A 26,031-nucleotide genomic window follows, 5' to 3' on the forward strand; every position below is an offset into this window, starting at 1 on the left:
ATTGTAGCTTTTGTCATCTGTTGCGGCTGAAATTAATTTTGGTTTAATATCTATTTAAATATTATCTCGCGTTATTATTATTATGTCATAGCAGAGTGATTACCTAATTACGAGGGCTATTTTTAAATATAATATAAACTCGAAATATTCCGATCGGGGTTTAGTGCTATATTCGATCGCGCTTATTAGCTATTTCAAATTTCGATAATCGTGTTCGTTCGAATATTAATAGAAATTTTATACATAGAAACTGTGCTGCGGGTCAACTCCAGTCGAACCACGTTAATTTAATATCCGGATATGTATTTCTTCAAATTATTCCCGAATAAAGCGGGAATCAAGCTGTACACTTAACCCGATTGAGCGAACTGTTGAATTTTTAAGGTAATGCGTACATATTTAATTTAGTACGATACATCGATGTTATAATTAAACGTTAGAGATTAAGATCAAAATTCATACTTCCCTCCCTGTCGTTTATAACGAGAATACTCTCTAGAATTAAAACCCACTCGATGATCTATCAACGTTAAAGAATCCACTTCAAGACAAAATTTCGAGGATAATTCGACGTTTAGATATCCATTAAAAAAAAAAACTAATAAAATCAGACACTAATCGTTGCCCAATCGTGACTCGAATATCAAGAAAATTCACTCCCTCGATTAATAACGTTTTCGTCGGAGAGCTAATAAACTTCTTCTGTACAATGTTCCAGTAACATTGGGACGAACGATCATTCGTTGCGAACGTCCGAAACTTGTATTTCTTCTTCTCGTTCGTTGAATTCTTTTCTTCGAAGAAGAAAAAGTTGTTGCAAATCACCCGAGGGATATTAATCCTCTAATCACTCGCGAACTCCGCGCGTCTGATCGCAGGTATATCCATTCTCTGTAGCACGATACAAAAGAACTGTGTAATTGTCGAGATGGTTTCCAACGTTTGCGCAAACCCGTAGAAGTTTCATCGCGAGGCACACGCGTGCTTCTACCAGCATTGCGAGATACACGACTCTGCGGCAAACTGATGTTACGAATTGTAACCTTGCTGCGTCTCGACGAAGTTTCATACTTCGCGACTGTCCTCCAACTAACGACGCAAATATTATTCTCCGTGAAGTGGAAGTATCCCGGAACAAACCGACGATTTTTAGCGTAATCCCTTCCGAAGTACTTTAAATCCTACGATTGAAGAACTTTACGTGGTCGGATCAACATTTCTTGGAAACTGGACACGACGAACGTACGATTGGTACACTGCCATGAAAATGATCGATCGACTTCGAAATGATGAAACATTAAAGGATGTTTGGGATTTTTTCCGACGACACGAAATGTTCGATATAAAGGTTTCGTATATAAATGAAAAGTACTTTGAATATTTCTGTCAGTTATCGTAAAAGAATGTTGACGAAGAATGTTAATGTTTTCTCTTTAAGAGAAAATTAAATGTTGCAACGATAGAGAATATTATTACGAATGTTGTATTCAAGTTTCAGTTCGAATCGACGATTGACTTTAAAAAAAAGTTGAAAGTGCCAGAAAAAATTTGTTCAAATCGAAAAGGTAACAGTTAATATTTCGTAGAAGTATATTAACATCGGTAGTTGACGTCAGTTTGTAAAATTTCTACTTTTAAGGAAGTGAAGTGTAAATAGGGTCTATGGGGACGCCTGGTAGGACAATTGGCCAGCCCAGTGTTCTACCACCCTAGCCATCTTTTCAAACTTTACGCGTTGAACTTACGAAACACGTGTCGGGCATAAAAACAAAGTTACACGGAGGCCGCATTGAAGTTTTGTCGTCGATGAAAGTAACATTTCTCACCAACGAATAATTAATAAATCCTGCCGAGCGTTGCTGTTGGAGCTGTTGCTTCGAGCGATGGTCTGTAATTGCGTATCTGCGATTCGTAACTAAGCTATCTACGTTGCAAGTTGGTGGAACACGAACCGCTTTGAGACGGGTTACATTGCGACGAGAGACGAATCACGGTGAATTGGTTTAATAGGGACAGGAGTATGGAAAATCGACGAGATTGTCGTTGAACATTTACGCACAACGTTGATTAAAACCGTTTAAATACAACGAACCCGCGAAGAGCGTAAAAACTGAAGACGGTAGTGGGCTTGAATCTTTGACGTTTATCCCAGGGTTGAATTCTATGTACCTTTCGGACCACATATGTGGTACATTAAAGGTATAGGCACGTAAAGGTGTCGTCTGTTACGGGTCAGTGGGGCTCTGCGTGACGAGAAACACATTCGAAGCTTCATACCCTTAAGGATGTCGCTTTTCGTATCGCTTGAGAGCTCCCGGTAGGCTCCCTTGTCAACGTGTGGGAGTACTTCACCGATACGAATTATTCACGATAGTTTCTCCAGATGTTTCGTCCATATTTTATCTCACTACAATCGTTTTATCAATACTAAGTACTTATCTGCTCGTTACGCAACAATCACACTTGCGTAATACATCGATTGAACTAGAATAAAACAGAAATGTTGGAATGAATGAAACAATGATCCTAAGAGTGGCAGATGTCGATAGCGAATGGTCGATGTCAGTTTTAAGGACTGTTTCCATATTGGCGCGGAAGGGTCGTTCGTTACGCGGTCAACGGTTTGACTATTTTTCTTTCGAGTTTTTTTCTATTCAATTCCAAGTCGAGAGTCACGAAGACCACACGACACTGTCGTCGTTCGCGTCAAGGCATGTTACTGTATACTTGTTTCTTTGTATTCTCATATGTACAAAAACTATACCACTGAATACGCGAGATCCACGCATATTATAATATAAACTACACATTGTAATTTGAACTTTACAAAAAAAAATAAATATTTCTTCCGTGGAATATACTCTGGACGCACGTGAACGCGACTGTTTGCATCCGGTAACGGTTCTCCCCGCGTAGCACCGGTTGTACAGAATTTAATATGCGATTGGCTACCTCACGGGGGATATATTTGCGAAATTCAAAGGACGACTTGCCAAAGGTCTCTGCTCAGCCCGAAAGAGGGAGTTTGAATGGCGGTGGTGAGTTGCTGCTAACTCCTGAAGTCGTCCGAGGTAAATTTCAGGAATCGGTCGCGACTGACCCCCGGAGTTTCACCCTCGAGCTCGGTTGGCTGTTTGCGTTATTCCCGATTGAACTCCAAGAGGACGACGACGCGTATCGCGTCGCGTTTGTATCGTTCGCGCGGTCAATCGGTCCGCGTTCGCGATGCAACGACAAGTTCTCGAGATTCGTGCTCGTCCCGTGCACGAAGATCTTCGCTGTACTTTTCCCACGAAAATGTGTTCATCGACAGCGTGTATACACGCGGCAATAACCGTGTAGACCTAAAACACAGTTGATTTATTCGTTTCGATCCGGTCGGATGGCGAAAGCGGCGGACCATTTCGAGCATCGAGATATTTCGCGCCACGCCGAAACCACAAGTTTTCCTCTAAATCAGTGAGTGCAACCACAACAGAAGGGGGCGCCGCGTTAAATGCAGTTTCCACTCTGATCTCCTTCCATTCGGGGAAAACCTCGAGAGAAAGAGCAACGGAAGGAAGGGTGGGAAGGTTGCTAGGATAGAAAGGACGAGGGACCTTCGAGCAGAGAATGTTGTACAGAGTGTGTGCGCGCGCGCTTATGCCGAAATCCAAAGCAATCGACGCAATAAGCGAAACAATAGTGCTTACGAGCACGCCAACTTCGCGGCGCGCAACTTCGTCGGCTTGGTTTGGCACGGGCTTCCTTATCTACCCCGGCACCGAGTTATTTAAACTCTCGTATCTCTGCCAGTCCCGGTTCCCCTGCCTTTCTCTCGTTCTCCGGTTCGACGTCCCGTACCCCGATCCCGGCTCTCCGGACGACTACCTGCGCTTCTGCTATCCTCGGGCTAATGGCTAATGATTATTGCCCGCCAGCTAGATTGCGAGTGTCTGGATAACACGAGCCACCCGCAATAACGATGTTTTATTCACCGAGAGACACTCGATAGACTCTCGCGCTCGGGTATTTCGTCAGGAATAATGAATCGGCGGGAGGATGCCACCCTCTCGTGCATCGCGAAAAGATTAACGAACCACCACCACCCATGGAGGTGCGTGTTTAAATTGTACCGAACGATGATGGGGATTCGGGGCCGAGGTGTTTGGAACTTTGCAGAAAAGGGTGTCTGTTTATGAGGAATGCGCGTGGACCCTTTCGAAATGCGATGGAAAGGTGTACGTGTGTGTGAGGGGGATTTGGAAGGAATGCAGCGAAGAGGCGATCGAAATCGCGAACAGTACAGACTGAGAGTGCAGAATAATGCAGACTGGGGTGAATAGCGTTAGAATACTCCTAATTAATATTTTTCTATCCGTTTGGAATGTATTGTTAACAATTGACCTTCTAACATTTAACTCTACAGCACCGTTGACTCAGTATTCTGATTTCCATCTGACGAAATACTGTAGGTGTTGTCGTATATTTATAAGTTAGTAACCTCTCGGTAACCTCTTACCGGTTACTTTACGTACTGCAATATCAAAGTAACGGTTCAAATTGTAGAATAGAATATTTATAGTTAAATTTCTCAATCGACACAGCGACACCATAGACATTATGGATCGATATCGGTTCGAATTTCTCTTCGTTTAGAATCTTCTGCGCGAAACGGAGATACGTTTGTCACGTACGACTTTACAAATCGGGATAACAACAGTCTAGCCTCTTCTTCTACGAGACGTCTCTACGGATCCAGTTCCCGTTTTGTCACTCGACGGTGGCATTTACACGCGATTCCATTTATCATCGCTGAAAATGATTCGATAGATCGACACACGTACGTACAATGTATTATAAAGTAACGTAAACGGATCGTTATCCGTAAGGACTCGTAATACGCGTAATTTTTACCGCTTCCTCGTAAGCCTGGCTTTCGACGAGCTGCTCGTAATAACGATGTTTTATTCACCGGGAGACACTTGATAGACTCCCGCGCCGGAGTATTTTGTCAGAAATAATGGATCGGCGCGAGGCTGCCTCGTTCCCGTGCGTCCCATTGTCGAGACAATAAGAAAATGAGCCAGCCCGACAATGGCGACGCTTAAAAATTGCGTGCATTAACGCGCTTGCGGTTTATCAGCGTTGAGGTGGATTCGAGACGTTCCCTTTGTCAGTTGCACCGTTCAGAAAATGCACCATTGTCGAGAGCGTAATAAAGGGTTCGTTGAAACCTTATTCGTTTATTTACGGACGAACAGACCGTGTTTTTAGAAGAAACAACACCCCTAAGGGGGTATATGTATACATTTAGAAATCTCAAGAAATTGCAATCTTCGTTTTCTTATATATTTCCAGCGTATACGGATTTAAAAACACTCTTCGATAGTTTCAATGCTGTTGCTCGAAAATTTAATCATTGCGTACTTATCGAGATGTTTATATCCTCTTAATCTACGGAATGGACCCCAAGTGCGTTTGCCAAATTTCATAATCCGAAGATCGTATCTCTGTCGCTCTTCTTTCTGGCGCATTCGTGTTGATTCGACGTCGAGGAGACTCGTTCGGTAAACGAGTAAACAAATGTAAAATTTCCGACCTAAATATTCGCGCGATGCGGCTTCGTAGTTCGGACGAACGAATGCTCGTATTCGCGATACGTAAATTTTTTACGGTCATCGAGCGTCTTATTGCGTCGGAGTATCGCGAGGGATGATTCGAAGGAATCCACTCGATGTATTCTTCGGCACGTACAAGTAAATGGCCGTACACAGCTACCGATACAGAAAAACCGAGTCTCGGTAAAATTTGATCGAGCGTCGCGTTGAATGGAATTTGTCGTCCACGATCGAGCACCGAGTTCTCCGGATAGTCTTAAATTTAATCGCAATCCGGGGACTTTGGTATGATTAATAGAAACGTGTTTCCGCGTAACGGGAGAACACGCTCACATTTTTCTTTCCGTTTCGCGATGGAAAATTGCGACGATGGTAATCCAACTTGGCAATTTCTCCTTCGAGCGTTACCAAGCGCTGATTTAAATTCGCTAGTTGCGGGCTCTGTCATAAATTATGCAAAATCCTCGACGAAAAGAACTCGACTCCCAGAGGTCGCGAAGATGTAATCGCGACCACCTGAAGATCGAATCCACCCCGAGCCGGACGGATAACGAGAATTTTCGTCTCTTCGTCGGTCTGGGTGTAAACCGCCTAACGAGGAAACTTCTGTATCGATTCCGTGGGAGCGATCGAAAGGGGCAATCGTTCGTTACGAAACTCGAACGGGCCGAAATCGTTGGTTCACAAATGACACGTGCCTCGTTAAAAAGGCACCGAGTCCCCCCGAAACGTCGCCGATGGGCCGGAAATCGAATTGCGAAAGGTTCGTTCCGCCTAAGTAGATTCGCTCGTGGTAGAAATCGTTCGGCATTGATTCAGGGCTAGCGGACTTTATCGAGCGCGAAGGAAACGTTGAATTTCATTATGCGCGACAATGCATCGCGTGGCGAGAGGAAACGCACCGAATTCCCCGTCGGTGAAATTAACGATAAGGAATTTCGCTCGTCGAAAGGCCGATCGAGTCGAGGGACCGTGGAAATGCGCGCATCGGGTACGCGCCGAGGTACGGTGGTATAGAGGGTGGGGTTATGGGGGTGCTGCACTTGTTAATTTCCCACGTTATGGCGTGTCGTTGGCGTGCCGGCGGTACGTGTATAATATGTCGGTTTACGACGTGTTTATTAGAGTTAACCGTGTTGCGGCCCTCGTATATGAGAATACCTGCTCGTACCGCGTAAGCTGACAATTGCCGTGGCGGCAGGTGACAAGCAGTCATCGCGGTACCGTCGACGAAATCCGAGTTACACCTCAACCATCGCCTCCCCTGCCCTCTACTCGCCCCTTACACCCCCTACCGCTCTCATATATATGAATGCGCGATCTACGCGTCAGGAAATTTATGGCGTCATCCGTCACCGACAGCGCATTTGCCCGGTTGCTAATTTTGCATCTGATTCGCGTATTAACGTCCACCGGTGATCCAGATCCGCTCGGTTTCGAACGGGAGAACGACACCCATTGTTCTTTATCCCGCGATATTGATCGACGAGTCCCGTCGACCGTTCGATTAGAACGCCGCGATGATAACGTTGATCGTCGACGCGATTCCATTCGCACGCGAGTTTAATAGGTTTTTCGTTGCGCTTAACCGTAAGTGCTTGCGATTTCACTGTACGGGGAAGTGCAGCGGAGATGCAGCAGAGGTGCAGCGGAGATGCAGCGTTCGGGCAATCGGGTGTAAAGTACAACTCGTCGATGTTGACGCAAACTAGATTTTAAATAATTGTACTCTTAAACACGGTTCGTTGTTCCTACGATACGTTTGCGTTTGTGAATGAAAAGAAATTTAATATCGGTAATAATAATAATTGTGCGTAATTGGTCGTCGCGACTGTAGCGAAACTCGTACCTAGTCGTACCTAGAAACCGTAAGTACCCGGTAACCGAAAGGTTTGAGCAATTGGTGGCGCGTTCGCTAATTGGATTATAGAGTGTTAGTTAAGAGCGGCGCGAGAATGATCTCGCGCTTATTAAAATCCGTGCTCCGTTAACGTCTTCGAGTGTGCAGCCACCGTATTCGTTGCGAACGATTCTCAACGATAACTGTTATTTCAATATTTCAGTATACACATCTTGCGTATTTATTCTTATTCTCTACATCTCTTTCTCGAGTGCTCGAACACTTGAGAATTTACTCGGTTAGGTTTCATCGGTAACTTCGACCGTTTCACGATTTCTCGACAATCGACCATTACTAATGCTCCAGGAATATCGATGCAGTTTTTTCAGAGACAATTTTTCATCGAGCGCTTTTCTTTAAAGGGGTTAGAAACGCAGCGTTACTTGTTTATGCACGGTGAGGGAGGCAACACTGATAAGCTAATTTTTATCCCGCCTTTCAGAAACATCTGGGACTATACCACACTCACCGACGTCGAAGGTATCGCGCGTCCAGGAAGCAATAAACCTTAATTTCTTCCCGCCAGGATACTCTCCGCGTTATTAATCGAATATCGAACGAATTTTCAAAATGAACGAAAGGTCCGCGACGCGATAAATCTCGCCAAGGGTTGACGTTACTTCAAACCTCGTCTGTAAATGCAATCACCTCTGCACCTTGTATCGCCAAGAATCGCAATTTTCAAACTCGTACGTTCGAGAAATCGCGTTCCTCCGAAGATAATACAAAAATTACATATCCGATATCATAAATCGGGAGGGAGTTATTTGCCGAACAAAGACCAAGGAAGCTCGGGGATTTACGATTAGGCCGTGTATTTACATGGGGGAACTCAATCGTTTGCACGCAGTGAGAGACCAAAAATATCGCGATTTCCTCGAAATCTAGTAGATTCTACGATCGTGTCGTAAAGTTCGGAAAGCTGAGTGGAAGTTCTCGGGGAAAACAGAAAATCAACCGCGACAACGTCATCGTCCGCGAGCAACGACGCGCAAGGGAAACGCTGAAGATTCGTACGATTCTCTCTCTCTTCCTGGTCGACGTTTTTGTTACGCGAGTCGCGATCCTCCTTTTCGTACGATTCGTCGAAATTTTGTACCGGATGGTCCCGTAACGATGATACGATAAAGACGCTTCGAACCATCGATTCTTCCATCGCTGTGGAACAACCACGACCGTATCGGACTCGCACGGTTTGGGTAGTTTCACGGGAATCAAAGGTGAAAGATAATCGGACACGGAAGCAACTGGTCGTCCTTGAATCCATTCGTTCGTCCCGGTTCCGTTTAACGTCGAGGCTTCCGCGTTTCTTCTCGCGAGAAATTGAAATCCACGAGGCTGGGAACTCGAGGCGTCGATCCGCATTACCCGCGCCTTTTCCACGTAATTCCAACGCCTCTTCTTTCGATTAAACGACCCCCGTGAATCCAGTTCGGTATTAGACGTAGCGCCCGGCGTGAAAAGAACGCGAAACCGTTTATTCTCGGTCGGTCGGTCGGTCGGTCGGTCGGTCGGCGCTTTCATTAGAATCCAACGTCGGGATTGCAGCGCGGGGAGAAATTGCCGAGCAATTTAAAACGTTTTTTTCGGATCGCGTTCCTTTTAGAAATCAGCGCGAAACTAACGAGACGCCGCTTCCCTCGTTATTCAAAAACGAAGCTCGTCCGTACGCTACGTAAAAGGATAATACGACGCACGGGGGACGAATTGTACGATGAATTTCCACCGGAGTCGTTCGCTCGCTCGGATGACGTTTCACTGGAGATCATTCACGGTAACTCGCGAATACGGGGAGGGGGGATCGTGCAATTTTGCGAAATATTTCACAATTTTTACATCCGAGAGCTGTCCACGGTTGCATTTTTGAGCACCCGTAAAGAAAATGCTCCGAGACTCGGTCTGTCTACTTCAGGGGTGTGTCTATAAGAGAGCCTCGTGTAGAAGTCACCTAACGAGTCGTTCGGTCGAGGAGGAAAGTATAAACGTCGCTTCATTCGCGTAGCTGATACCAAGAAAAAAATTCTTGAAAATAGTTTACTCGACAGCGTTCTATTTCTTGCGATCGTTTTTGGAATCGATTATGTTACACGTACTTGAAGACGTAGTTATTGGAAACAACTTGGAGCTCGTTTCTCTTTCTATTCATTTTAATATTCTTCGTTGACGGATCTGCAAACGCAAAAGTGAGCCTGTTGCTCGTGTACGCTCCATTCTACGAGTATCTAATCTTTCATCGTACGTGCATAGATCGTGTGCGACGAGAATAGGAAATCTACGTTGTTCGTCGCCTCTGGAGTTAACCGTTGTGCGTACAACGCGTACCGGATTAACAAGCGGAAAGCCGCGGCAGCACTTGGTCCGTAGATTCGTGTTCGACCGCAATTAAATTACACGAACCATTAACGGATAACGACAGCGCGAAGAAATCGATTCGGGCGGTGGGAGATGGGTCGAGTTGATACGCGAAGGCCGAGTCTTTGGACTTTGATCGGCTGAAAACTTGATCAGGTTTGCGCGCCCTTTGAACCTCGTTCGTATCGCGTCGTATAAATTCCGAACGTTCGGGTAAAATTCAAGCCGTGAGCACAACGATATTAAGGTAAATTAATGGCTCGGTGCTATGGCGATGGTTCTTTTTTTAAATGTTCGCTGCCGGGTTTCGACCAGCTCCCGTACTCCACTGCAACGCTGTTGGAACAATGTAAATTAAATCTAAACGAAAGAATACACGCCGGTAGAAATTCGTAATAGAAAAAAGGAAAAATTCCACCAACTGCTTCTGAACCCTTCTCTGTCGCGAGTTTCTACATAGATAAATTCATTCGTTTGGATTTAATCTAAGTTGTTCCAATAGCTCGCCCGAAAGGGGCAAGAATCGTCGCAATAAATATTCGAACGAAGCGATATCAGCGTACAAACGAGCCATTAATTTACCGTAATAAGAACGATTCATAATTGTTGCGATCTAGTTTAGGCGTTGTAGCAGAGAATCTACAAAGCGAGGTACTTGTAACGGCTTTTACTTTCAACAGTCACTTAAACGAATTGTATATTGCACAGACCGTTTACGAAGTTACAAATTGTTGCTTTATAAACGATGCTCGCTTCAAAGCTCGTAAAGCATTCACGCAGGGACGAAAACTTTCCAGCAAATATCAGTAACACCGATTAAAATACATAAATATTCTCCAAGTATTCACTTCCTGTAACAATCAATCGCGACGTTAGTTTCGTCCACTCTGTCCAGAAAATATTTCTAATACAAGTTTCACCGATAAGAAATTAACAGATACTTCAAAAATTGATAATCTTACAATTCCGAATCTTGTAAACAGTCGAGGCAAGAATCGTTGGGTAAAATTGCTTCGATTCGTTCTACGTATATATATTTCACTTGAAAACGAAATGACTTCTTCTTGATGTTACTGTCGGGTGAGAACCGCGCTAATTGCAAACAATTTTTACCGACAATTTCGAACCGGAGTTTCCCCTTCGAAACGAAACCGAAAGTTTCGCGTTGCGTCGATATCGGCCCTTTAATCGGCCCTTTAATCGGCCCGTGACTCGGTCGGTCGGTCCTAGGCGTCGGAATTGACAGAAATTCCAACGCGATCTTGTCAGTGAGAAATCTAGATTGCCTTTCGTACTGTACATTACAACTCGATAGCCCGAATGTACGGGCGGCTCGTGTTAGTCCGTATCCTATTGGACAGCACGGTGGCGGCGGGCGCAGTTTCCTTGTTCAGAAACTGAGCTGACGGCGTGCAATGTCCGATCCAATCTGCGCGTGTATGGTCCACGGCTAACGGATGCCAGCCTGGTCTGACCGCTTTAGTGTAGGTAGCATCGTCGTTCCCCGCGATCTACATGCACGCGTAGGCGGCGCAAAGCCCAGTGTAACTATACGCGTGTGGATACAGCCGACCGAGAACGCTGTGTCCAGTGGCAGAGGACGGTGCCCGGAAGCCTCGCCAAAGGCGACAAGGGATGTTCTCTGGCTAAATTGCTGCTGTTGCTTACGGAATATCTCATTTTTACTTAGCCCCCGCGTTGATACCTGGACGCTTCGTTTCCGCGGTGACCGAACCCAACTCCCCGTGTTTCGTTCCATCTTTCGCGATATCATCGTCGATAGGTTTTCGATCGAGCCGGTGACAGATTTAAGAGGTTTACGTTCGACGTTCGGGCTGAGCTCCCGCGCAATATTTTTCGATTCTACGCTGCAAAACTAACGACGAAGGTCCAACGAATCTCGACGACTGTTCGTTTTCGAGGTGTAGATCGTTCAACTTTGGAGAATGTATTTTTCTTCAGGGATACCGATACACGTGGGTATGTTAATTTATTGCGTAGGCTCGTGTATCGTAACGTCAAGGTAAGCGTTACAATTGCGAATATCGAAAAAATGAGTTTTTGTTTATTCGTAATCTTTCGAGGATTGAACTATCGACGTAGGATCGTGATTTCCATCGGACGAAATGTTGTACGCGGTGTCGTGTATAACTTTGTAAGTTAGAAAAGATTCCCGCGTTGGGAAAACGACGGCCCAGCCTCTTCTCCTACAAGGTGTCCCTAAGGGCTTAGTTTCCTTTTCATTCCTTGACGGTGGCATTTACATGCTATTCCAATTTGAATCCCACAATATCGTATCCACACGAGCGCTCAAAAGTATCCGATCGATCGATGTGTATATGTATCATAAGTTGACGATACAAATCATTTTACTTTTTTCTACGTGGGTGAATATTTTTAATAAAAATATATATATAAATTTCAAATATTTTTGAGAGTTAGCGTGTAATTTCCTTTCAATTTATGCCCTCTTGTGTGAAGTATCAGCTCGATGACTAAAATAATTTTCGAGATACTCAGTAATACGACGCCCGGTTCTTATTATTTTTCCATAATCTTTTACTCCTTTAAAAAATATTTCGAACGAAACTCGATAGCCACGCAATTCTACGTCTCATCGTCCTATTTCATCTCTACCACTCAGCCCCATCGTATTCAGACCACTTCCCCAGAGTTCTTTTCTAATCTGTCGAGCTCTACACACGTCGACCTATTATTCCATAGCTTTCTAGGTTCAAATATTCATAAGATTGACGTACCAGTCGGACGTAATATCGAAGAATGTTGTCCACAGTCATCGTTACGTTTCTTTTACACTCGAACAACGTTTAAACGTTGCATTTACCTCTCGAAACGTACAGCGAGATTTTAAGTAAATACCAAAAAGTAGTTTCGAAATTATAAAAATAACATCTGCGTGTACAGATATTGGTTAACTCCGTTTGATCGTTGGCTGCTCTCGTAAGATAGTTTTCTACTTACGCGATATTGATAACGCGATTCGCTCTGTTCGTTGGATTTACTAATAACAGGGAGAGCCACGAAAGTGATCGATATTTCACGTGTAACGTGTACAGGTCCGCACTCGTTGCTACGTAATAAAGCACGAAGCGAATCGAACGTTGCAGCGTTTGGCAAATCGAGGTCACATCTTCAGAGAAGAAAGATTCCCTTTTTATTCCAGCTCGCGTAACAATCTCTTTTTCCTATCATCTTGACACGCACAGTGTCGAGGGTAAAGGCGTTTCGAGCTAGTAAAATTTAATATTCGTGACGATCGCGATCAAAGACGTTTGAAAAATTCCTCCAATGTTCTCTCTCTCGCTCTCCGCTGAAAGCGACATTTTTTCGAAACGTTCGTCCAAGTGGAGTAGTTTCTTCTTCGCCCTTGTTAAATGGATCGTTGCTGTTTCGAACGAGTATCCGGTGTTTTCTTATTATTATTCGCGGACTGTGCGTTCCGCATAATAATACACCAACGTCGATAAATTTTGTTAATTCATACGTGAAAGTTAGTGCCAGGGATAATTATGTTGCAAACTAAGCTAGCTACAGTTCGGAAACTACTAACTCCAAGGTGGTTTCGTCAGGTGATATGATTTCGAAGTAATAGGAATCTCGGTACGTTGAAGCCTCATTGCTGAATCTGAGCTAGCAATAGGAATAGTTCGGCGTAACGATATAAGCTTTTGTTGGATGGCGTGAACTGTGAGCTAAACGTTCCTAACTCCTGTTACTAGTAACTAGTAATTAAGTGAGGCGGTGCTGTGTGAAACGACCTACCCTCTGTTCCTCCTACCTTTCGGCCCTCCCAAGGGTAAGAGGGTAAACCGTTCGTGTCCATGAATTTCGCGCTTGTTAAGTAAACATGCTCCGACAACTTTTTCTCCCCCTCTGAAAAGTTTTATCGAAATCGGAAACGAACACCTTCTAAGGGTTAGCTGGTTCGTACGGGTTACCGACTCGTGGCACCGTAACACCATACCACCATCTTATTGTCACAATTACAAATTGATAATTTGCATTCCCTATTAATGGAATTACAATACTAGTACCAATATCGTAGGAAAATTGAAACGTATTTTCATTTACTTATTTTGTGTTCGTATCGAAAATTTGTTTTCCATTTGTAAATATAATTTTTGTTTAGTTCCCAACACTAATTACGTATCCTATTTTCGCACGTATATTTTCGATGCGATTTTGAGTAGGTGTAACAACACAAATTCACCGAGGTCAGCGCAATGTGTTCTTTCAGAAACGTGCTCGTGGATGAAGAAGCGAAATTATTACGATATTCATCGCTACCGCGCTATTATATGTTTACCCATTCTTTTCTACTATTTGGAATGCACGCTTGCTTGAATATTCCGGGGCATCGTTTAATTCAACGCGGAAACGCACGCGGAATAGAGATATCAGAAATTTGGCCGCTTCCGGGTGGAGTTTCTACATGCGAATAGATTCAAACGTAAATTGTAATATAATCCATGAGATATAATGGCCGTTTTCCTCGGGCTCCGGTATTAATAACGCCTTAATTGGAAATTAGACCATGACACAGGTGTTCAACCTTATTTTCCGCAAGTAAAGGTTATACTATGTACGACACCGGTAGTAATTCGTGCAATTAATAATCGTACTTGGAACGCGAGATTGTGAAAGAAATATTCGCTTATTAATATTTAACGCGATGATAAACTTTCGCGAGATATCGAAAACTCTGTGACGCGTCTCTTACGAAGTAAAAAAAAAAAAAAAAAATGATCGAGCTCTGTTGATCTCCGGTTAGACGGCAGCTATAATTTGCAGCCAAGGTTTGTTCTCGAGTAACCTGACCCCACTGCATGCACGTAAGTGCTCGAAAATCTGCAGGTGAGCCTTATTCTGTCAAAAAAGTGATTTAAAGTGCATTGATTAAGCGATTATATAAATCGTCTTCTCTACTTTAAATCAGCTTTTTCTGGGTTTAATCGGCACGAGTCCTGCTTTAAATAACAAATTTATAATAGCCAACCCGAATAACCCAAAACTGGTATACCGAAACGTTGAATTCGGAATGTATGAAATTGCCACAGTAGGGTCGGAAAGTTACCCCAAACAAGGAGTTTCATGTATCGATCGATATAAAATCATTTTTAAAGATATACGTTCGTAATAGTAATCGTTATAATAAAGATATATTATTAATAACAAATGTTACCGTTCGACCATGCAGAAAGACTTAAAAAAATGACAGAGCTGCTGCTCTGTAATTTTTTGGTTTTAGAAATCGGATCGTGTATTTTGAAAACTTAGAGTCTAACAATGTAAAAGGTAGCTAATAATAGATATAGGTAGCGTTTATACAACCACTTATGGATCGGTATAAATTTGATTCGTATGTGTATAAATGTTTCTTCGGGTCAATCTATAAGTGATCGAACCTGCAGACTATTCATATTATACGCCCTGGTTATCGACCAGCACAGAATAGTATACTAGTTCAATTTTGAAAATATAATTTATTCGTTTAAAAATAATTCTTACCTTTGCATGTGGAGCACAGTATGCCGCATCTTAACGATCATTGCCGCCTCTTTCGAAGTGAGCACACGCAATTCGGATATCAGCACCAAAGCTCCTCTAAAACAGTGATTTTCAAACATTTTCGAAATTGGGCGTATTAAAAGTCTAGAGTAGATTTATATATCCCGGGGATTTTTTTACAAACGATATTATACAATTTACGCATAGTTTGTGGCTAAAAATTAAACAAAAAATATCGAACCTTTTATTTCTGACACGCAGCAGTGTTAATTTACTGCGTAATTTGACAGTTGCGTTCAAAATGGCCTCCATTGGTAAACGCGCGCGCTCGATGCAACGTATCATTGACAGTCGCACACGTTCGTACACCCCCAACGGATTTCTAATTGTATTGCACGGATCGTCTATGCGTTCCTGTAATTCCTGAAGAGTTTCTACCGAGTGGTAGGCATAGTACGTATACTCGAAAATTGCTAGCATATTACGCGCTGTGTATCATGGAACAGCGGTATCTCGAAATCAAAAGTTTCACGAGTTTCACTTGATACTTTTCCTTCACTTGTCCGATATAGAATATATTTGTCACATTCGCGACGCCACTTTCGAGCCGTGTAGAGAACGCGAGTTTGTCAGCACGAAAACAATATCTAAATACAAATAATTTAACCCTCTGTGCGCGGTGAGCGTTTTTAATCGTTCGAACAAGCGATGCGCGGTGTAAACCCGTATAACCGTTTAGCGAGTATGATTAGGAAATATGACTGCGACATTTCGATCCGCGATGTATTTGCACTGGTTTCAAAACAGTTTGGCCAACTACCACAAATGCGCGGGAGACATTGCCAATCAGCTTACACGACCAATCGAAAGTCGAAGCTCGCCCACACATTTGTGGTAGTATAGATCAGGTTCTTCGAAGTCGATGTAAATCCGATTGCATTGATTCGTTACCGCCGAAAGGGAAAGTCACCAGATGCGCACCAATTGGGATCGCCTTTCGAGAAGAAAGACGAATTTTGGTTGGCGGAGTCGGGGTCACTTTCCCTCGAAGCGCGAACGTATCAATGCGTATAATCTTTCCACCGAAAAGGTTATGCACCTCGATCTTGAACGTACTGTTTCTCGATACAGGTAATAACTGAAGTTTCATACCGTATGGCGTTCCACGAAACTCCAGCTCCGCACGTTCGTCATGTCGACCTCATGAAAGACGCGAACCCAAAAAGAGCCACGAAAGTTTCGCGTGCATGGTACAACAGCCTGGCTGCGATTAGAAGCTTCAGGTGTAGTGGGGCATAGGACTGGGGCGGCTAGGCGAGGGGGTGGTGGTGGGTCCCCTGCGGTGAAGCGGTGGCGGATGGTTCGCCGAACGACCGTCGTTGGGGCGCTGCAACCCGTCAGGACGTCAGTTCGCTATCGCGCCGCGACACGGTCGGATCTCACTTCGTAACCGTTACGTACACACACGTACGCGTATACACGCGCGCACCATCTCGCCACGGGATACTTTTTCTCGGTATCGAAACGATTATTTATTCGCGATAGAACGTCGTCGTTGTTACGCGGGTCCGTTTGGGATGACACTAACCGTGGGGGTAGCGTTCGCGAACGAGTGACAAGAAATCGGTAGACGATTCTCCGAACGGTACGGTTTACCGTTCGTGGATACCACGGATCGGTTAAATTACTTCCGCGAATTACGTGTCGCGTTACGCGGATTTTTACCGTCGACCGTTCGATCAACATCGAGATCGGGGGTAAGCTTGTGGTCTACGTGCGATTGATGTGCCATCGAAGCGACACAGATGTTTGGTTACTGAAACGTTATTGAAACGGACAGAATACGAAGAAACGGTTTGTTATTCTAACCGGGAAGAAAGGGTGTTCATCGGTGATTCATTGATCAACACTTGTTGACGTATTCTGTGAGAAATAGTGTACGAGATAGTTCTCGGAAGGACGCTTTCCGGGAAAACAAGGCCGGGCTGTTTTTTTTTGCCTCGAATGTTTGACAACATCGTGTAACTCGACACCGAGGGCATTGTGCGCTGCTGCGTTGGCCGTTCCATCGATCGTGCGATCGAGAATCGAAGTTGCGCTTCGATACTTTCCGCGACAACTCGCGTTATCGAAGTGGACAGGCTCGCGATTTGGAATGCCCGTGCAAGGACGTCGAATATGCGAGATACGTGTGCAGAGTTAATCGACGCACGTACGCGTAACCGTCGCGGCTCGCTATCAAGGGGGTTTCAATTAAATCTCCCGCGAGGAAGGTCAAGTGCGCCGTGCGAGCGACATCCAGTTTTCAGTTTTAATTAAAACACCCCCGAGGACTCCCATTATCGCGCTTGTGTTCGAAATTAATTAGCGACGGCAGAGACAGCGACCGCGGCAGGTGAGCAACGAAGATTGTGAACGCGAGCAGAGGTGCGAGAGGTGAACCGAGGAAGTTACGTCGCTGGATGTCGACGTGACGATACAACCGACGGGAGTGTTGTTTCGCGTACGAACGACTCGGTACACCGATCGTTGCAAAAACGTTAACGTTACGAAATCGGGAGGAGACAGAGAAAGAGAGAGAGAGAGAGAGAGAGAGGGGGGAGAGAGAGAAAGAAGAAGAGCATCGCAGCCGGTGTGCCTCGTGTCGTTGAATTCGCGTGTGCGGCAGCTCAACGAAAGAGCTCGAGCAGATTTTTCCGTTAAACGGTCGTTCGCGAGTGACAAATTGTGTCGTTGCGTGCAGAACCGACACGTGAGTTGGAGGGAAGGATAAGCGAGAGAAAAAGTGGGCGCTGAAAAAAGTTTGCAGCTTTTCAGTCGTCCTAGCATCCACGGCCGTCACGTCGTAGCGATGAAAGCGGCGTAGCAACGGCAATAGGTAAGACGAACTATCGCGTCTTTCTTTTCGACGTGGCTCGATGCCAGACGATCGATGGGGGGACATTCATTGCCAATTTCTTTTTCACTTCGATTGCAACGGTACATCAAACTCGATCGCGCTACTCGACGTCCTCCCTCTCGCGGCCGATGCTCCAATTTCGAAATGAAAGAAATGTTCCGTTCTCAGACGACATAAGTTACAGACGTCTACTGCAACGAAAGGTTAAGCGTCGAGGCATCTATTTACCGGATCTGAATACTTTTGCTCGCGGATATTGCTACACAAATCGTCCCCGAGTTAACGTCGAGTTAGGTATCCGAGCGTCGCGTTAGCCAGATTATTACGAACGATCGATTAATATCGTAGCAACGAGTTGTATCAATTGATGATCGTTTCGTTCTGTTTCTACCAACATGGCGGAACAGCGACAAGACAATTACGTTTCTTGCTCGCGGATCAAAATAATACAAATCGTGCAAGGCTTGTACTTTGTCTTTTTTGTTTTTCCAAAAATCGATCGTGCTAGATGTTGGTTAAATTCGGAATAGGATCGGACTAAACTTAAGTTCAGTTTTCGACGAAATAATCTCCGAGCGAATTGTATTTCAAGAGTCAACGATCGCGATGTCGCTTCGAAACGGAGCCAAAGTAAAGTTTTAGGTGTGATTCGCAAACGATAAAATTTTGAAAGAGTTTCGTAACGATAATTGACGCGATGCGGTACGGTAGAGAATACCGCGAACATCGGTAGCTTTAAAATTGTTGCATGAATTTGAAGTACGATAAAAAACGACACTTGACGTGCATCGAGCTAATAATTTTTACGCTGTGGTTTTTATCGCGAAACTGTTTCGATCGTCTCTTCGTGTTGCGGTGTTTCTGTGACTGTGTCCGATTAATGGCCAACACGATGACGCGCAGTGCGTTCAATCATACAAATGACGTTCCTCGTTGAAACGTTTCGCTTCTAAACTTTACTCCCGTTCGCGGTAAACATTACCGTCTCTCTATTTGCCGCGTGATAAGTATCTGCGTTTTAATGTTACGTAGAGACTATTACGAATGATCGATTTGTCGCTTAGCGACGGCTCGTATAAATGGATCATCGGTTCTCGTCTTTTGTTTTTTTTTTTTTCATATATTCGTGAAAATGGATAAACGACTGGTACAGCGAATCACGCTTCTCCTCGATAGATCGAAGTAACGCGAAATACGTTTCGTTTTCTTTGCGTTTAGGGGTGACGATCGACCGTTCGTAAATGAATATAATTTCGACCTTAACTACATTTCACGCGATTGATAATAAATTAGCTCGGTCGATACGAACGAAATTAAATAATCTACGCGGCTGATTTACGCCGAGTGAGAATGTTTCTGTGCCGGTAACGCGAGAAATGATGAATCGACGATTCGTGTGGATTAACAATAAATGCGGAATGAAACGCCCCGCCCGGATTCGTTTCTGCGCGATTTCGCGGCAAAATTTGCGGTATTCCTCGTCAAATAACATTGGAACGTCTGTTTTGGCGCGCGCCGCGCTATCTTTGCGCGTATAGTTGCCGAATGAGCGCATTGTGCGTAGAAACGTTCGTTTGGAAGATTAATTTGCGAACTGTCGATTTGCGCGACCATCGGAGCGCATTAGTGTGTATCGTTCGAAGCGGCCTCGCGTTGCGACCGCCGCGAACCGAAAACCGAAATTCGCCGGTTAATTTTACCGACTTGCGCGAAAAACACGAAATTACCGCGCACCGGTTACGAATATCGCGGCAATTCTCTGGTTAGAAACGGTGGCGGACGCTAGATTATACTGGCTGTTAGCTCGCTCCACTGAGGTAATTTAACACTTCGTCCTAAGTTATGTTCTACGGTGAAAAAGTTGAAAACGGGTATATAGCAGCGTAACGTCGCACCAACCGTATTCGAAACCGTATTTTCATTTCGCGTACTTCGGGGTCGTTGGAAAAAGGAAATTTTAATTTCTCTTTTGCCGAACTTCGAATGCTCGACGCACACCACCACGGATTGTGCACGCCGAAGTTCTAAATAGAAAGTTTATTCAACATTTATCGTTCGTAAGCTCTGCTTAGCAAAAGCTTGTATATACAGCAAAAATTTCACACAGCGAAAGATAGGTAGATTTCGAATATTATGTTAAAAGATCAGGTATCATTTTTCTCGTGTTTTCAATATCTGACATGACCTTCTATTGCCAGGTGATCGACCTTTGACCCTTGATGGAAAAATTGAGGCTTTTCGTTTAAAGAATTTTTCATTCTGTTCTTATTATATTTTCATGATTATCGTAGCAAAGAATTCTTTTCGTTGATAATAATAATAATAATAACGGAAAAAGAAAGTAGAAGAGTGCTATTGTGCACACGCGTGCGAGAAAAGAGATCGAGGATTACGATCTAAGAACAATTAAAGGATTATAGTGTGTAATTTCGAACGTTACGAAAAACGCAGTCTTATCTCTCGTGAAGTCGGATTAACTATTATCGACGTGGACGGTGTGCAGCATTTTCGTACAGCGGAAGAGGGTACAACCGTATATGAAATTTTTAACCGTGCATTTCTCTGCGACGACACGTATTCACATTTTGCCAAGGTTTGCTTCTTCCACAGTAGAGAAAGTCAATAGTGACTCTTTAATAGGAATGCGCACTATAGGGCACGCAGAGTGATTTCAGAAACTGGAACGAGTCGTATTTCCTTCTTTTTTTGGTTGCGAGTAGAAAGAAATGGTAGAGGAAACAGTTGAATGGTTTAAGAAGGTTTAACTTCCTGTGACCCAACTTTTTCCCCCGAGTGCAGCACGATGCACCTGCAAGATGCAATCGTGCTTTTTCAACGGAGCCTTTATACGGACGTGGTCTTTTTATCATCCTCGGTAGAAAAATATTAAATTACGGACCGCGAAAAGTAAATACCCCGCGAAACGGTTCATACTTTGAATATAAAAATGTTAACCACCGTAGCGAAAGAGTATCGATTTTTAAAGCGGATAGCTATTCGCGTTCTTGCATTCCACGATTTTTTTCTATACATCCACCTCTGTATTTCAAGCCCGGTTTCGATCAAAAAATTGTCGTCAAGCAGGAAGTGATTTTCCCTCGTCGATGGAACGTTTCACGAATTGTCAGCCGAACAAATTTCACCGCCGGTTTTTGCACGTCGCGTGAAGTTTAACGACAGTCTGAGAACGTACTGCGCAAAGTTTCCGAGAAACTGCTGCGACTAAATACTCGCGTAACCACCGAACGAACTCTGTGGACGGTTTCGGCCCGTTCCAGTGGTCGAGAGTTAATTTAATAGGCCGCGAGATTCATTTTTCAACGGCCGTTTCAATCAACGAATGAAATTGAAAAAATTTCGACCAGCTTTTTAGGAAATTCGCGTTGATGAATTTTTTCACATAGAAATGGAGAAAGTTCGCGAAAGTTCGAACAAAACGAGAAGTTAGGTGATACAGAATGTTTCGCGAGCCGGAGAAAGTAAAATTATGTAGGAAAAAGGTTTCATATCCCGCGATGGAACCGCCGCATTATTTTTAGTAACGTTATTTTCACGTTGCCCGGCGTGCACGCTGGTTAAATTATGGTTGATATCATTATCGCGAAAAGTACGGACGCAGCCTGCACTCTTTACCCAAGTACGCCGCGGCCCTTTTCTGCCTTGAAACCGAGCTAAGCAGCGGATATCTTTTCGCATTAACGTTCTTCGTTATTCGCTTCTTTTTTCGATATACGTATTTCTCGCATTACACAGGGAATGGCAACGTCTCTCGGCTTTTCTACATTTAAATTGGACCGTAGGGACGTAACCGTCTCCGCGTTCATGTTTGAAAAAACATCAACCAACGTAACTTTTATCTCGCGTAATATCCTGTCGCAATATTTTGAAAGCAGTTTCTAAGGTTGGATCGTTCCGACTCGGGATAAGGTCCTTTCCTTTGACGATGAGTCGAATTTTTATAGGTTTCTGTTACTCCGCGCGTTTAAACGGGGCATCCGGTAGAATTTGTCTTTCGGTGGTCCGCGAGTGTACGTGGACTTTAATTTCTCGACGGAGTAATTAAAATCGGTCGGAGAAATATTAATTCACGGTGAAATCAAAGTTCGCGCGGAACGGCTACCGAAAAAGTCTTGTATATATGCTTTTAGAACGGATCGCAAATTTGTACCGTGGAAGTTTGTATTTTAGTTCGTGCAGTTAGGATCTCGTCTATTTTCATCACCGTGGAACAAAATCGCTCGGTGATACGAAATTGCGCCTAACGCGGTGCATCGAATTTTTGTTACGCGGGTACACGAGGCTATTCAATTATTTCGGAATGTAGGAATACACGGGGAGTCATAGGAGACAAAAAGGTAACGTAATATATTTCCATTCGCCGTACCTATCGTACGGCGATCAATTTCACCTCCGTATCTCCTCGTGTTTAAATAGAATTTTCTCGATTTATTGCGAAAGCAGGAAATCGTTCGGTTCGCGTATGGAGTTTATCTAAGACAATGAGATAGATAGTCCTTCCACTTTATTTCCGCTTTTGGCAAAGAGCTCGTGTTCGCTTCCCGTTTCATCTTTTCGCTTCGTACCGGCTCCTTTTGCTTCTCGTGCGAGAGCAATGGATCCGTCGGAAAGTCGGGAGATCGCTATCGTTGCCTCCGCGAGCGAGTAAAATATGAAACTGTTTAGCTCGGGCTCCCACGGTGTGCAATTTAACGTTGCTCTGCGGCGAGTACCAGCGCGCGTGCGCACTCGCGGAACGAGTAAACATCGCACGTCACGTTTGCGCAAACTGCGCGCGGCACCGTATCGTTTCGCCCCGCTGAAAAATGTTTTATTCGTGTACTTTCGGTACGTTTACTTTTTGGTCGAAATATTGAAAACCGGACCCCGACACCGTTCTTCGCGCATCCGCTCGATGCGATTCAAAATTTACCGCACAAGACGCGCATTTTCGGAATTCATTCCCACGTTTCGCTGGTATTATATTATGCATATCCTTGTTAAAAGTCCGATGACACACTTCTCGGTCGCTGTGTACTTAATATTGCACGCACCGCTGGAAATAAAACGAGAGTGTGTTTCGAAATGTAACTTCAAGGAATACGTTACAGTGACGTACGTCTAATTTCCAAGAAACAAGAACGGTCTATGGTTACGAGTTGTGAGTATAGCACGAACGTTTCGAGCGATTATTTGTTTCTCGGTATCCTCGGTTTAATACCGATGTTTCGGTTGTATCGATCCAGATACAAAGATTTCATAAGCGATAGTAATACATCGATCATCTAGGTTCTCCTTCGTTCGCGTTACACTTGGTAAACGTTCGATTAAAGATTCCGGCGGTTAGGATTTACCAGTGAATCCGGTCGGGCGAAGATAAGTTTCGCTAAACTATGGAACATTTGTCTCCGCGAATTATCTTATCACGGCTCGGAGAAAAGAAATATACAGATCCACTTTTTAGAATTAACCACCGCTCGTAGAAATAAATCGTCGCCGCGGAGTAATCTTTCGTGGGCTGAAAAAATGTCCGTCTCGAGTCGCAAGGGGAGTTTGTTGACCGCCGCGAGGCGAGGGTTCCTCGAAACATCGCCAAAGGGATTCCGCGAAACGGTACGCCGCGCCGCGCCGCGCCGCGCCGGCTCGCGACGTCTCGCTAAACCGATGGCCAAAGCGGAATTTCGGGATTCGGGTGCGCGCGCGATACACGAACTCCGTGCACGCCGCCGGTGTGCATAAAGTAAAAGCGAAGCCCGATGAAAGGAGCCGGGAGAACTAGCGTGAAACGTGCGTCTGAAGGGTTGGGTACGGTTGTGCGCGCAGGTTTGCGAAAGTAGTCGGGACGGATAGAGTGATAGCTTCCCTCTCCCCTGACCTCCCCGCCCGCTCGGTGTTTCTCTTTTTCTAATTCTCCGTTTCTATTTTTTTCCTTCTTTTTTCTTTTCCCTCCCTAACGTTTTCCCTCTTTACTCTCCTTTCCGCGTTGTGCTCCCTTATGCTATTTCTAACTCTTTGTCTCCACGGTCCTTTCCCTTCCACCTTTTCGGTTAGTCTCGTCAAAGGGATCTCCGCGTCCGCGTCCGCGTCGGAGGAGCGTCGCGTGTGATTTGAATAAATGGACCGCGTCCCGAGCCGAATGGTAGCCGGTGGGTGGGGCGGGAGGACGAAGGACTCCGAAGAGCCACGATGGCGTCAGACCCCCGGCCACGATGGACCATTTCGCTGACGGTTAGCGGTATAAGAAGCGGCCAGGACATCACGCCTCCTGCGGATCCATCCCGGGGTGCGACGCTATCTCGACGTGACGAATGAGCAGCTTCTCGAGATCGTTCCGTATCCGTGGGAACCGGAGAGCGACGTCGGTGGTGCGCGGCGTCGGAAATCATTCGCCCGTCCCGTGAAAATTCCCGGATCAAATTTACGAGGACTCGTGTTCCCGCGAACCTTTCTTTCGGCTAGGATTTTTTCCCTCGAGCCAAGTTGCGAATTAAGGCGATTATCTTCTTGCCCGCTTCATTCGGGACAATCGCGAATGAATAATAGATATTTTCCTACGAACCATCGTTCACGTTTTCGGCGACCTTTCACGCGTTTAGCGGTCAAACGTTTCTCTACTCTATCCGGACTATTTCTCGTAGTACGATTGTGCAATTGTTGCGATCGCGCGAAGAAATTTTATTCAATTGCGAGAAACGAACGTAGCGTTTAGAAACTAACGTCTTCTATTTCGGCGCGAGCTTGTACGTATTTAAATATGGATGTTCGAATGTAAATTTTAAACGGATGAAAACGTTGTTCGAATACAGGATAACGTGAAACAAATTACTCTCACAAGCGCAGGTTGCTGGAAAGAACATCGAAGTACAAAAATAGTTACGACTCGGAGACGAGATTAATTAGGGTACACGTTTGTACGTTGCATACTTAAAGGAAACGTTTGCATCGAGCGATTATCGATCGTTAAACTATTTACGTTTAAGATTTATTCGTGCGATACGACGATTTACATCTATTTAAAACTTGCTCAATTTTACGAGTAACCTTCTAAACTCTCGTCTCGCTTTTCGAATCGATTCTCCGTTCGGTAATTATAAGATCAATGAAATAACTATAAGTAAAACGCAGATCTGTGTTAAAATTGTACAACGTAAACCTAGGATATCTTAGAAAGGCACGTAGATGGTTAGTGCAATGTGTCTTCTTCTCTTTCCAGCTAGTACCAACGATCGAGAGGCACGTATTATGTGAGGTGAAACTTGCAACGAGGGAAACGAAGATGTCCGCCATCAGCGTAGCTGCATGGCTGCTCAGCGCCGTCGCTTTCGCCGCGATTAACAACGGTGAGTCGTATCACGAAACACTTACTTATCGAATTTATAAATACTCGCTCGACTCTGCGTTCAATCGAGAGATTCGTACGCAATACACGCGTTTCTTCGCGTAGTTAAATTTTTAACGAGCAAGAATGTTTCAAGTTTCCCTTGAAACGATTTCACGAGACTCGTGGAAGAAAAAGTTTCAAATCTTGATCGCCTTGAATTCGACGCACGGATTCTCCACGAGTTGATTAAATTTAAAACACTCGACATTTCGTACATACTTTGCTATTTTTAAACTCACTTTCGACCAAGATTCTACATTACGAAGAATTCGATTAACGAAACTTAATCATCGAGGATCCTCACGTTTACATCGTTAAACGAACTAACCGTTGAATAATTCCCACGTGCTTATTAGATACTGATTTACTCGTT

General features: G+C 44.5%; 1 protein-coding gene across 2 annotated transcripts in view; it reads left to right on the forward strand.

Annotated features, from left to right (window-relative positions):
* Positions 1-18,014: 18,014 nt before the first annotated feature.
* LOC143152738 (zwei Ig domain protein zig-8) overlaps positions 18,015-26,031 on the forward strand; it is a 560,480-nt gene continuing 552,463 nt past the window's right edge. For both annotated transcript variants that reach the window (XM_076323170.1, XM_076323172.1), the window contains exons 1-2: positions 18,015-18,259; positions 25,491-25,617. In XM_076323170.1, the coding sequence (XP_076179285.1) occupies positions 25,554-25,617 (64 nt within the window). In that variant the 5' untranslated portion in view covers positions 18,015-18,259; positions 25,491-25,553. The remainder of the gene's footprint in view (positions 18,260-25,490; positions 25,618-26,031) is intronic.

This window comes from Ptiloglossa arizonensis, chromosome 11 (genome assembly GCF_051014685.1).
Source record: "Ptiloglossa arizonensis isolate GNS036 chromosome 11, iyPtiAriz1_principal, whole genome shotgun sequence".
In the NCBI taxonomy this organism is placed as follows: Eukaryota; Metazoa; Arthropoda; class Insecta; order Hymenoptera; family Colletidae; genus Ptiloglossa; species Ptiloglossa arizonensis.